Source organism: Terrapene carolina, unplaced genomic scaffold (genome assembly GCF_002925995.2).
Source record: "Terrapene carolina triunguis isolate 2854851 unplaced genomic scaffold, T_m_triunguis-2.0 Scaffold84, whole genome shotgun sequence".
Lineage (NCBI taxonomy): Eukaryota > Metazoa > Chordata > Testudines > Emydidae > Terrapene > Terrapene triunguis.
The window spans coordinates 3,853,784-3,868,342 of NW_020664435.1; the positions used below are offsets into that span (position 1 = coordinate 3,853,784).

Sequence of the window (14,559 nt, forward strand, 5' to 3'; positions counted from 1 at the left end):
GGGGCGGGGCTCCTCCCGTCCTCTTTTTTGCTTGCTGGATTATGGTAACCCTAATACAACATAAACATATCACATGCTTCTCCAATTTATAAAATCACCTCCACAGACATACATCCACAATAAGATACATAATGCAAATCAATGATGTGATGAACTGAAGGAAAATGTGATAAATTTATATCACGTCTATGTAATTTATCACTCTATTGATCACATTGTCTTCCATTTGCTCATTAATCCACTATCCCAGGATTAATTCTAATATTCTAAACCCATGAAGAACTTCAAAAAGTACCATTTCATCTTTCTCCACCCACAAAATGAGAAATTTCACCGAAAAAATTACATATACTATACTTTACATTCTTCTGAAGAAAACTATTGATTAATAAAAAGCTTTAAAAAATAAACACCCTTTGATATATTCTGCTCCTTTGAAACAGTTGTGTTAAAACTATTCTTGAAAGCCTGAGGCTGATGATTAAGATTGCTTCTCTTCTGTTAAATAGAAATCAATACTCCATGGACATTATTTATCCTAAAATAGAAATTCCTGGATCCAAAATCTCATGAGTGTCCTTTCAAGTTTAATGTCAGTCTGGTTCTTCAAATATCTTTTCTAGTCAAGTTTCTAGATCTGAACTCAAAAATGCATATACACATATATGTTGTATGCGTATCTGTATTTTCCCATTAATTTAAATTTATTGCAAAATAGATAGGTCAAAAAAGCTAAGCTAAGCAATTAAGTCTTCTTAGGGATAAGAATAAATAGCAAAACACAAGGCTTTGTCTTGGGGAAGCACTATGTGGCTCTTCTGTTCACTGACTGTATGTCAGTGCATAGGTTTCCAGAAGAAGCTTTTACATCTTGCTTACGTCACAAAGACATTCAGTTACACAAGGGGGCTTTAGCAGAGTGTCTAAAAGGATTCGAGAGGGGATGCTTGGCTGACATCATCAAAAACTATTGCAGCTATATTTTGTTTTATATTATTTCAGATAAGAGTTGATTAATCAATGATACATTATTCAAGCCCCCACCCTTGCACTTCATATGTGACATGGATGAACTGCTTACACCCATGTCTTCTTTTTGAGATATAGACTTGGATGAAATGTCTTGCTTTTCTACCTTTACCCTATCTATAGGAGTCATTGTTCTGAGCTTCAGTACTATGTTGATTGGCACTAAAACCTGAGATTAGATAGATTCTGTAAATGCACACTCAGTTTGTGGTTATGCACGGGTAGTCTGGAGACAATTTCTATATATGGACACAGTATTGGGTGAGGGGCAGGGAGACATGACCCCATGCTAGTCCCAAAGGAACGTTGCCAATTACTGCCTTGATTATCAGAGTTATAGAATTGGCAGTCCTTGATTTTCTGCCTCGGGAAACACTGGAATTAAAACTGTTCAGTAGAGCTTTGGCACTGGTGTCTGGTTAGTCATTTCAATCTCTAACCTCCTTAGCCTTCTAAGTTCAAGTAAGTTCACGTTCAAGAACACACAACTAAACGTTAAAAGAATAGCTGGAGATTTCAATTTCTAAGGATTGTTTCCTGTTTATTTTTCCTATCATGTAGCTGAACTATCACATACATAGAACACAAATGGCCTACAGAGGACACACTTTGTTTCTTTACATTCAGACATGCTAACAAACAATGTACTCCTGGTTCAACTTACTAAAAAGAGCAACAAATGTGAGGTCAAGAAAATATAGTTTTCTGAGCTATTAATGAACATGTACAAGGAACTAAACTTTCTTTGTTCAAGGAAGTAGGAATCAAAACACTGCCAGACTACTGTGGGATTTTGGGCATTACCCAAAACAACAAAGTTGCTGGTGAGAAAATGAAAAATGATCTGTTTTCTCAGGAGTGTGTGTATATTTTACTCAATATTTGTATACTGCAATCAAAAGACAAAATCCTGAAGTCTTTACTCAGGATAAATTCTTGTTGAAATGGGAGTTTTGCCTGAGTAAGGACTGAGTTTAAAAAATGAAAGCCAGATTACCTCTCCCATGGGACAAGGCAAGAGGGACTGAAAAATCAGTAAGATTACTTTATGGAGTATTGGGATACTCTCCTTTCTTGGCAGAAGGGATTGGGGGCTTGTGGCTGGATACGAGACAAGTCCTTCAAAACTCACGTATCCAGGGCGTCTACTGGAAATGCATCATCAGAATGGAAACCATCCTACATGAGTGGCTTTCCTTGGGTGTATGTCTTATTGCAACAGGAAGTGTGATTGCAGCTTGGGTAGACACACCTGAACTAGATATACTCTAGTTAGTATAGCAGTGTAGACGTGGCATCACAGGGTTCACTGTAAGCTGTACAAGCTGCCTGGATCCCTGTGTACATATTTGCATTGCTATCCCATGCTGTCACATCCTCACTGCTATTTGTAACTGCACTAGCTAGATTAAAGCTAGCATGGTTATGCCTACCCAAGTTGCAATTGCACCTCCGACTGGAAAGTAGACATACCCTGTGTGCTGCTGTGCTTTCCTCCCATCCCGGTATGATGCTTGTTTCCATTGGTCAATCCTCTCGGCAGCTACTGTATAGAATCTATAAAGCAGACTTGGCCCTAATTATTAGCTTTCCATGCACACATGAGGGGTCTCGAATGCAAAAACAGATGCATACACAGATAATGTATGTGTATGGTATTTATGCTGGTTCCATACCAATTGGGCCCTTCGTGAAGAACAAGTAATAAGAATACATGAACTTTTAAAAACAAATATTCTGATCATAAAAATTGGATAATTAAAAGAAACACGTAAGATCTCTCTCTCTCTCTGAATTGTCTTTAAATAGAATGTTTTTCAAAGTTTTCGATGAGCCACCATAGAGCGTTCAAGGATAGCAGGGTATCATACAACAAAAACATGCTAATATGGCAAAGTCTCTAAATCCACAGGATAATTCACTTTTCATTCATATCTGGACTCTGCCATCTCTCTCCCTCAACCCTTATTCCAAGGCAGCAATGGAGTATATGATTTTTCCTGACAGGGATGGGTGAACAGATTAAGAAGAAATTTGTGCTTGATCAAACAGAACTCAGTTTCTGGGATGAATTAATTAAATGTTGTGTCAAGAGAACTCCAATATCACCTTGTCACAATGCTATCAGAGCTTGTTTTCCTCCAGAGTTGGTAAACGTAGGTAGGACATACAGGAAAGGGGACAAAATAATACAGCTTGAATATTTGGAGATTTGTTTGTTTGTTGACTATAGTGCAGCCAGCTCAGCCATCTAATTGAGAAGATTACATTTACATAGGGTAAAAATTTAAAAAGGGCATGAGTCAAAAGATCCTCCGGGTAAACATTTTAAAAGTACCTAATTGATTCAGGAGCCCAAATCTCATTTTCTAAAGCACGTGCAGATCTCCAGTTTGCAAGTTCAAGTGGCTTTTGGGGTACACAGATGTGGGTATTTCTTTGGCATGACTTCATTTTGCCAGCATGAGAATATTATTTGTGCTAATTATTCTAAATCAACAAAAGTGGTTGAATCCATTTTATATTCATTTCCATGCAGCTAACTACACAGTTAATAGAATTTATGTATAACATCCAAAATAATATTTCTACCCATTATCCTTCAAAGTAAAGTCAGACTTTACTCTTATTTGGTCAGTAATGACTGGAAATACATTCCTGGCATTTTTCCACATAAATAGTTGGCCAGCATTGCACGTAGTCAACAATCCATTCCATGATCTCTCTGTTGCAGCCAGATATTCTTTGGGTTGTTACACTGTGCAGCACAGCTGTTTCCTTCAGTCTGTGAGCTTGAGAACCTGGGAGAAAGCTGGGTTGTCTGCGTGTGTGCGTATAGCATCCCGAATAAAGAATCTCCTTTGTCTTCACTACAACAGAGTCCTGGCTCTTCTATCATGAAGAGCACTACATAGTGTTTAAATATAAATAGCATGTTAAATCTGAACTTTCTTCTGAGAATGAAAAAGTAATCATCCAGTGACATCATTTACTGAATATTCATAATAAACAAAAAGCATTAACCATCAGCATTAGAAGTAACTCAAACATTACTCTCCTTAAAAGAGTTTATGTTTGCTCACAAAGAATAATACAGCCTTAACAAAATGTTCCTAAATTTTGTAGCAAGGGGAATGTAAAATTTTATCACCACTGGCTTCTAATGTGACATTATACAGCCACATAGAGTACACACACACTGTAATCAGTCATCTTGTAAAATGCTATCAAGTAAAATAGTGACATTTTAGATAAAGTCACATACTAAACGAAAGAGGTGAGACAAATAGCTAATTGGATCGGAAAGCCAACAGTTTCAATAACTCACTGGAGAATTTGAAATCCTAACTTAGTCAGATGTTCTCCATTTTGTTGTTTTTAACTTTCTGGAGGTGCCTGGCAGAGACTCCATAGTCAGAGTTGCAACTATGGTGGGCTTAAAGTAGGGCATAAATTCCTGTTTTTTTATTAATGTAGGTTGCCAATTGGTGTGACATTTTAGAGGCTGTTAATCTTTATGCTCTTTGAATTGTCTATGTAGTGTTTGGTTTCTCATAATAAATTTTTAATAATTAAGCCATTGGATTTGGGTGAAAATTTTCCTTGGCAGTCCTACATTTCATTGCTGACTGATATCCCGCTGCACTTCGACCAATTTGTCTATCTCCCCCTTATCTAATGCCTGCCCCAGATTAAACATTAAAAAAAACCCACCTAAGAAGTGTATGCACAAAAAAAAAAAAGTGTGTGAAGTCATTAGTCATGGGAAATGAAAAGTTAAGTCAATTACCTACATACCCTCTACTCCTTTACCCGCAAGCACACACCTTACTATGGCCACAACTACCCTACATGATAGACAGTGTACCACAGACTTAACTCTGCCTCTCTTGGGATGCCAGCCTTCCTTTACCTCTTTAATCACTCTACTGAACAGACCCATTTATAAAACTACCCTCTCCCAACACAACCAAACACCTACAACTACTAATGTCGGGGGAAAAATAATCTGCTAAAAGAGTGTGTGCTGAAGAGTAAAAACAAGGCAGAGTAAAGGTCCATGGTGTATGGTAGTTGTGGTGATATTAAGATGTGTGTGTAGGTGCGGTAGAGCAGATGGTATGTAGTTAAGTGGATTAATTTTTCACTTCCTTCCTTTTGTGGGTGTGTGTCAGGCATATTTTGGGTGTAGCAACCCTAACTGCTTCATAATGAAGTTTCTGTGTTTTATAATAATAGCCAAGTGGTCATATGGAACAAAAGATCTCAAACCGGAACAGTGAAGTGCTTGGATTTTCTCTGTAAATCCTGTGTATTTTACAGAGATTGTTGGTTTTTCACAGGTTAGAAAACAGTTACTTGTCTTCACCAATGTGCGGGACTCTACCATTTCTTATGCTCTGCAGTTATGTCTGAAGAGTTAGAGAACAGATTTCATTGTGCTTATAAAAACTAGAACACGCCTCCCTACTGTTGGATGTAGGGAGCTTTATGTGCTCTCTTTCTCCAAGGAGACATGGATTTGCATCTAGATTTGGAAGCAAGTGAAATAAACTTGGTTGTTTCAATTGAGCGTTGAATAGGCATTTGATCACATGATCAGACCACTGCACAGCTTGAAAAATCTGTAAGACTCTGCTCAGGAGAGCAATAATGGTGAATGAGCAAGGGTGTTTCAAATCAGGATTTTGGTCCACAGGTAAGATAATTATATCCATACTACTATATGCCTAACTCTAGCTAGTGAAAGCAGCTACTCAAATTTCATGGACAGAGAAATTCACTCCCAAGATATCATACTTCAGCAGATAGGCACCACATAAATTAAACTATTATAATAATGTCAAAATACTTCCACAAGTGGGAAAACACAGATATTGTAAAAATCTGATGCTCTGCACCTTCACGTTACATTTTCTCTCCTCATGCTAAATCAATTACTCAAAATGTGTTGATGTGGAATAAATATTTGAATGTGAATAAGCAACAGTTTCACGTCAATCCATATCCGATAAGTTGGCCAAATACAACACAAACAAACAAACAAACAAAGCACTCCACAATTCAGACAATCTGTACAAATGTATTCAGTGTCTTGAATCCGTCTAATACTTCGCTGGCATTTAAACAACACTGTCAAAAGTACTTTGTGAGCGAAACTAAACTTGCAGTACTACTTATTTTTAATGAATGATGCTACATGTATTTGAGTGCTGTTTTGAGTGCTTTACTGTATTTGATTAAGCAAACTTTCCAAGACAGAAAAAATATGAGTTGACTGATCAAGTCAGAGAGTAGACCCAAATTCTGCAGAGAATCTAAGGCCTGGTCTACACTAACACCCCAATTCGATCTAAGGTACGCAACTTCAGCTACGTGAATAACGTAGCTGAAGTCGACATACCTTAGTTCGAATTTACCGCGGTTCAGACGCGGTCCACACACGGCAGGCAGGCTCCCCCGTCGACTCCGCGGTACTCCTCTCGCTGACGTGGAGTACCGCAGTCGACGGCGAGCACTTCCTGGTTCGAATTATCGCGTCCACACCAGACGCGATAAATCGAACCCGGAAGTTCGATTGCCAGCCGTCGAACTACCGCGGTAGTGTAGACAAGCCCTGAGACAGCTGTGCTTTACCTCTTGCAGTGTTTGGAATACGTTAGTGATGCAGTGAGGATCCTTTCAAGTATATATGTCAGTTAGAAAGGATTTTTTGAATGGATAAACATAGGGGAAAGGTAGCAGATGTGTTCATCCAAGCAACTCAAAATATCCAAGACTGCAGTTATTTCACAGTCTGTAAAGTAATGATTCAGAGGTTACACTCAAGGGTTTTTTATTCCCTTAATATAATCAACAAAACTAGACAATATATGATCCCATCTTCCTCTTTATACTGAATACACATATTATTCCTTTAAGAAGCGAGTTCTTGACATGCATGACAAAAGATTCTCATCTAATGAGGCAGCTGGTCGCTCTTATAACTTTTCCAATGATCTAGTGCTGCCCAGCAGAGATAGGAATCTGCTACATACAGGTTTAGTTGGATGTGAGGAAATATCCACTTACTGTTGGTTGCATAACGTATGGCGGATGAGGCATCCACGAAGTACTCTGGACCTGCATATCAAACAACTTTCATTAGCACAAAACAGTTTTAAATAGAGATTTCTTTTCTCAGTGAATTCAGTTGCAAGCATCCTTTTCACTTGTCACAATAACAACTAATAGTGAGCTAATTTCAGGAAGAACCTACAGGGAGACAAAATTCATTTATGTCTTGTAATCCTATTGGCATAGAAACTTTCAGATCCCATTCAGTAATGTTTCTGCCATGTTCAGGAGTCTGAAGGACAGCACACTGTCTATGCTCCCCTGTTTTATCCAATGAAGTGTGTTATCCAATAGACGGTACAGTTGGCTCAAACTTTAAGTAAAATTTTCAAAAGCTCTTTAGTGCCATCGTGTTTAAGTCCTCATTTCAAAAGTGACTTATGTACCTCAGAAAGTAATTTTAAAAGTCTCATTCAAAGCTTGGGAAAGGGATGCTAGGCCATTTAAGAGATTTTGAAATTTTTACCCTTTGTGCTGCCATTTGGAAGTTATCTCGGTGAAAAATTTTACATACACTTCAAGCTTAAGAATTCCGAGTTGTGGAGTAGAGTGAGGTTTAATTAATTTTACCTCTGGAGATCTGATTTTCAATCTCCCTTCCTATACAAACTAAAATAATGTTGGTATCTCAACGAAGTGGTAGTATCCTGCAGACATTTTCTTCATATTAAAAAAAACTTCAACAACAACAACAACAACAACAAAAACCCCAAATGTAGTTTTGCAAGTCTGGTGGAATTTTCTGAAGCAGGCACCAGGACTGGAAGAGCAGCGAGGCTACAGGTTGGAACTGACTGGTATGGGAAAGAGCACATAACACTTGCACTGTACCTGGTTAAAGTAAGTGCCATAAGTTTCCCACTTTCATGACCATTAAATTCAACCATAAATATTTAAAGAAAACAACCCCAAATAACAATGAAAATTATCTATCTTGGTAAGTTTTAGGGATACATTTTGTGCATGGTTTCAACTCTGATGGCCTGACAAAAGTGTTCCTCACTATAATGTGGGAAAAACTCAGCACTTTTGCTCCTCAAATCAATAATGATTAGCTATATATTGGAGGTGTTTCACTCCAAAAATATCACCTGCAAATAAATCTATGCAGCAATGTTTTGACATCACCTCAGAAAAGCCATCCTGCCACAACAAGGATTTCACAATGGAAACTTGATATAGAAAAAGGAGACCTGGACATTAAAATTATTTTGGGAAGACTGGGAGGAGTTGGTGAGAACAGAAACTCCAAAATACACAATGGATGGGAGCCTGAAGACATCTATAAAAACTGTGTTCCCCCAATGTCTTGCTTTGCAGGGTGCTACTCAAGAGGAATGTGTGTTGTTAATGAAGGTCATTGAGGGAAGTACAGCTGAAAGCAAAAGGTCAAAACATGATGAAGACAAACTAAATGACTAAAAAGGTGCATTCTCTAAAATTTGGCCAATGGAAAGAAGCCATAATGACCAAACATCTCATTAAGCATGACAAACTTTTGCTAGTGTCAACTGGAAATGAAGCAAAATGCTGAGCACTTGAAAAACTGATTGAAATAGGACAAAAGCATGGTGGCGTTTATTACTTAGTGTAATGAATCCAGAAAATGCTTGATACCCTACACCAGGGGTCGGCAACCTCAGGTAAGCACCCTGGCAAGCCGGGCCAGTTTGTTTACCTGCCACGTCCACAGGTTCGGCCGATTGTGGCTCCAGGCCAATGGGGGCTGCGGGAAGTGGCATGTGCCAGAGGTTGCCGACCCCTGCCCTACACTAAGTAGAACTTGAGTGCTACTAAAAAAGCCTTGGTTTAAAGCATGAGTAAAGCATGCAGGCACACACAATTTTCTGCTGTATACGTTTTGTCTTTGTCCACATCCAAAACATAATTGTCGAGTGGGGGTACATACTGAGATGCATGCAAATCTGACATACCTGATATGTAGAGACAGGGGAAGCAGCAATGAATGGCGTGATAGATGTCTGTGGAATCATGCGGTTTGTTGCAATACTGTACGGTGAGGAATAAAATCTGCAAACAGAAAACAAAAGGAAGATTCTTGAGGCTCTTGATGGCCAGACTCCACTTAACTGATCCACTGCCACCACTGGGCAAAGACAATTATATCTTTTTCTCTCCAAAACAATAATAAAAAAGGATGATGTGGCTCTATGAATTTTGTCGGTTTTCTCCCTCCCCCTCAATTTCACTATCAAGATCATTTGCATAAGACATCATTTTTTCTTCTACACCTACAGAAAGCATTAAGAAGCATAGAACTTTGGAAAACTCTCCTTCAGAAATGGAGAAAGCAGCTATTTGAAATGCAAAGGTGGTTGATTTTCCAGAGTACAATCTAGTCTAGGAAAACTTCTTGGACCATATCAAAGACACTGATATTCATCTCATTTATGCATACGGTAACTATTTTTTCTCAGATCTGAATAGTTCAGTGTTGACGATAATATATTCTATGCATATTCCCTCAGTTTGCTTATTACGGGATAGCTGCAGTTACTGGACACACTGGTTAAGATTTTCATATCAATCTAGAAGTGGAAAATGCATCTCTTCCATTGAAATTATTCAAAGGTATGTGTCTAACTTCCCTAGTTGTATGCGGTATAGTTGTAGCGGTATCAGTCCCAGGATATTAGAGAAACAAGATGGGTGAGGTGATATATTTTATTGGACCAACATTTGTTAGTGAGAGAGACAAGCTTTCCAGCCACACAAAGCTCTTCTTCAGACCTGGGAAAGGTACCCCTAGCATCACAGCTAAATGCAAGGTGGAACAGATTGTTCAGTGTAAGTAATTAGCACATATTCAAGATAAAGTGGCTGATTAACACCTCTGCAGTTATAGACAAAATGAGAGGGTTAGTGGGTTACACATTGTTGTAATAAGCCATAAATCCAGTGTCTCTGTTCAATAAATGATTTCTAGTGTCTAGCAGAGTTATCAATTTAAGTTCCCAGCACAGGTGACACGTGGGTGGGAGCATGTGGGGTCTAGCGCCCCCTCAGATTTCGGTGAGTGCCGAGCTTCCCTTGCAGGGCTTGCTCTGCTCAGCCTGCTGGCGGGGGAGCAAGCCAGAAATGTGCCAAGGATTGAGGGGCTCTGGCTTGCTCGTCCCCTGTCCCCGGCAGCCTGGCTCAGGCAGGGAGCGGGGGGGGGGCCACTACTGCGTCCCCAGCTGGCCTCTCTCGCAGACAGCCACTGCGCTGCACAGAGTCAGTGACCTTGAGCGCCCACCCTCAACTGGTGCGAGAAGTGGTTCCATCCTGCCCCCTTTGCCCCCAACCAGGGTTGCTGGGGAAGGCGCTGGGAGCAGAGTCCCTCTGCTCAGCCTGAGTTAGGATACCCCTGCTGAAGTATCTGTGAGGATGCCGGAGCTCTGGGGAGACACTGTCGGTCTCCTCAGGCCAGGGCCAGCCACGGTCCCCACCCGAGGCACATGCTCCCTGCTCCTGTGCACCCCCCCCCAGGAGCCGATGGGATTGGCTGCCCTGCCCCAGGGAGGTGGGGCTGGAAGGTTCCTCCCAGAGGCAACGCATGGGGTGGTCACATGCCCCCCCTTTACGTTGTGCTCCTCACTATCAGCAGGCACGAGTCGTCTCTGACTCCCAGGCTTGTCTTTTGAAAGTGTTGTGCAGGTTTCCTTCGAGGATGAGGACTGATAGGTCAGACATAGAGTGATCGCTTTGTGAAAAGCGTTCACCCACATGTGTCGGGTTGCTTTTGTCTTTAACTACTTTTGCTAAGCAATCTGTTCTTCCTTGCATTTAGCTGGGATGCTCGGAGTATCTTTCCCAGACTTGAGGAGCTCTGTGTAGCTCGAAAGCGTGTCGCTCTCACCAACAGAAGTTGGTCCAATAAAAGATATTAACCTCACCCACCTTGTCTAGTCTCTAACTCCCGTAGACAGCTCTGGAAATCTCAACCTCTGATTTATTTTATTGTTTTTATTTCTATGTCAAGCACATCACTTGAGGCATGCACTGGGTAGAAGTGGTGCATAGGATTTTGCAGAGACGCTTTCTGCAGAGGGGTGAATTAGAATGTATTCTTCCCCTTCCTATGACATCTCCCCCACTCTGAGGAAAGGAAATTAACAGTAGCCTTCCACAAGAGCCATGCAACAAAACATTATCATTTTTTTACACTAGTACACTGCTTAACGATCACTTTGACAAATCAGGATTTAATACTTTAATTTAATTAATTATTTTTTTTTTATTTTTTTTATTTATAATTTATAATTAATAAATAAAAATTTAATAATTTAATAAATACAGTCTATTTAATGTAGCAGATTCTGGATGAGGAGTAAAATAAATCACTGAATCAGGAGAAACAGGTAGGCTGGGAAAAGCAGGCTCCCTTCTTTGAACATTGGAAGAAAATGTCCAAAGAGAACAGGGGAGAAGAGAAAAGAAATTATTTGAAATACTGAAAACGGTTAAGATTTTAAATTAGCAAGGGCAGCAGGCTGAACTCTGGAAAAAACATAGCAATAAATTGCCATTTTTAAGAATGTCTATATCGCCGGAGAGTGCTGCCCAGACAGCTGTTTTTAAAATGTCTCCATATAACATTTTGCATGTATCCTATTTATGAGATAATGAAGGAAAAGAGAGATGCCTTTTTTGTTACATTGTTGTTCAGCAGGGACTGAACAGACGCTGTTATTTAAAACCAAAGAATTTTTTGAATACATTTACCTGTGACATTAGCACAACGCATATGTTTTTCCTAGTCCTGTTAGAATGCTCTGCTGACCACAAGTGATCTGTTCCCAGTCAATGGCTAATCAGATTTCACTTTGGCCATGCTATTTTTTAGCAAATGTACCGAGGCAAGCTGTAGACCATAAACGAAAATGGCAGAATTTACAGGAAACTCCACGGGGAACTGCACAATAGAAATATAAATAAACCTCGCAAGTAAAGAGATACTGTAAAGGGGGAACCCTTTCAAGAAAATAATGCATTTTGGTTCTTACTGTTCTAATCCTATCCATCAAATATGGAATGTTATTTCACTCTCTAGGAAGTTAAAATACTGCCACTCAAGGTAAGAGCTATCAGGTGGAAGACAGTTGAGGAGAGAAACCACGTCCTATTTGATCCCCTAATGCTGATTCCCTGCTTAAGCCAATAACTCTATAGACAGCTAACCATTTCATTTTTAGCTTAGAGCGGCAGCTATGTGACTATTATATAAGCTTTTGGAATACACACTCGGGTAATGTGAAAAGTATATGCCTCTCAACTCCCCTGCCAATGCCATTTATCTGTCATGGTCTGGAATGCTTTCAAACAGGTATCATTTAAAACAAATTATCAGGGCAGTCAGAGACATTCCTAACGCATCCACACCAGGGCACCACGGAAAAGAAAGGAGAGAATTCTGACAGAACAAACAACTTAATAGGAAAAACAAGCCTACAGTTGTACTGTAATTTTAATGACACTGGGCCATACTCTGCAGCGGAAAGGGGTGGAAAAGCCTCATCCTTCTCGGGGAGAATTCCCTCAGTGAAGGAATTGAGCAAGTCAGCTGCAAGATGTCTTCCGAAGCCCCCTCTGCAAGTCCAGGTGTAGACGGTATGCTGGGGGCAGAACCAGAAGCTGGAGGTCATGAGGGCACAGTGGACAATGGCAATGCTCAATGGCATTGCTGCCCAAAGGTAGGTTGGCTTGGGGTGCCATAGATTAGACAGTTCCCTGTTGCAGCAGCCCAGAACTGGGAGGTAATTTAAAGCCACATTAGACACCTCTTTCCCTGTGCTGTGAGTAGTGTGCTGCCTCTCTTAGGCTAGGTCTACACTACAGCGGGGTTCCGACCTAAGATACGCAACTTCAGCTACGTGAATACCATAGCTGAAGTTGCGTATTTTAGGTCGGCTTACCTGGTGGTGAGGACGGGGGAAAGCCGACCGCTGCCGCGCTGCCGCCGACTCCGCTGCCACCTCTTGTCGAGGTGGATTTCCGGAGTCGACGGCAGAGCGATCAGGGATCGATTTTACCGCGTCCTCACGAGACGCGGTAAGTCGATCCCCGATAAACCGATTGCTACCCGCCGGATCGGCGGGTAGTGAAGACGTAGCCTTAGAGGCACCTCACAAACATCCCACCCAAACTCCCTTACACTCATTCACTGATGTGTAAAGGAGTCTAAACTTGTGTAACATACATGCTGTGGATCCCAAAGAAAGGGTAGGAGTGAAATGTAAAGAGCAGCCTACTCTGACAGCAGAACTGGCAGAAGTGACACCAGCTTTGACTCCTTTTTGGCCCTCTAGACTCACCACTGAATTTGCTCCCCAAATTCACTGGCACTGGAAAGCACAGTACTTTACCAGAATTGTAGATTTGGAGGTAATCGACCTATATGTTATGACCTATATACGTGCATTCTCAAAGCCTGAGGCTTAGCCTCTCTTTCTGCAGGTGCAATTTGCACACACAAAATCATTTGCAGGTGCAAATCAAAATTACTTGCCCCTCCACCTGCAATCAAGTTGCTATAGGTGCACATATCTCCAACTCAAAAACAAGTGCAACAATGCAGGTGCAAATTTTGCAGTTGCAAACTGCACCTGCAAAGTGGAGGCTGCTCTTTCATTAAAAAAAAAAAAGGATCTTTTGTATGTGGATATTACGTGCACAGAGAAACACATTCATACCTCGTTACAGGTAAAAGTCTGCTCTGGGATACATTCACACAGCTCCCATTGCCATAGGAAAAGTTTATAAGGAGAGATTTATAAATCACCTTAATAGAACCGTGTTCACGATAAGGGGATATCAGATATCTAGCACATAGGACAGGCGGTGCTCCGAGGAAAGTTTTTGTTGTCTAATAGTTCACATATTTCACTCCTTCATCAAAAAAGCAAGCTAGATTGGGAGATTTGACTCTTTGTAAAACACTGCTAAGAATGTCAATATGGTTATTATCCTATCGGAGAATGTGCAACCTTTTGCATAAAATATGCACAATGGCAAACCTTATTTGCACAGAAATAAACACCATTTGCTCATGCCTCATGTCCATAGGCAGTACTGAAAAAGTCAGATTCATGAATAGCATCCTGGGGCTAACATAATGTCAGAGTATTACCAAGCATTATCACAGCAGCAAGTTTCCATTGCAATAAGCCACAGAGTCAGCTGTCAGAGATGGAAAACACCTCTGAGTATTGAGCCCATTGCTCTGCAAATCCATAGTATAGTCCCCCAGCTATCAATATTAAACTGATACAGTACACTGCAATCTTACACTCAAAACAGGACTAAAACCTCAGCAACATTTTAAATGAGTATGTTTACAATGCAAATAGAAGACTTTTGTATTCTCTTGTACAAGTGTATTAAACAACTAATAGTAATATAATGAATTGTAAC

General features: G+C 40.4%; 1 protein-coding gene across 2 annotated transcripts in view; it reads right to left on the reverse strand.

Annotated features, from left to right (window-relative positions):
* RBMS3 (RNA binding motif single stranded interacting protein 3) overlaps positions 1-14,559 on the reverse strand; it is a 557,223-nt gene that overhangs the window by 66,691 nt on the left and 475,973 nt on the right. For both annotated transcript variants that reach the window (XM_026649362.2, XM_026649363.2), the window contains 2 exons: positions 9,081-9,177; positions 7,102-7,152 (listed from right to left, as the gene is read on the reverse strand). In XM_026649362.2, coding sequence (XP_026505147.1) covers positions 7,102-7,152; positions 9,081-9,177 — 148 coding nt within the window. The remainder of the gene's footprint in view (positions 1-7,101; positions 7,153-9,080; positions 9,178-14,559) is intronic.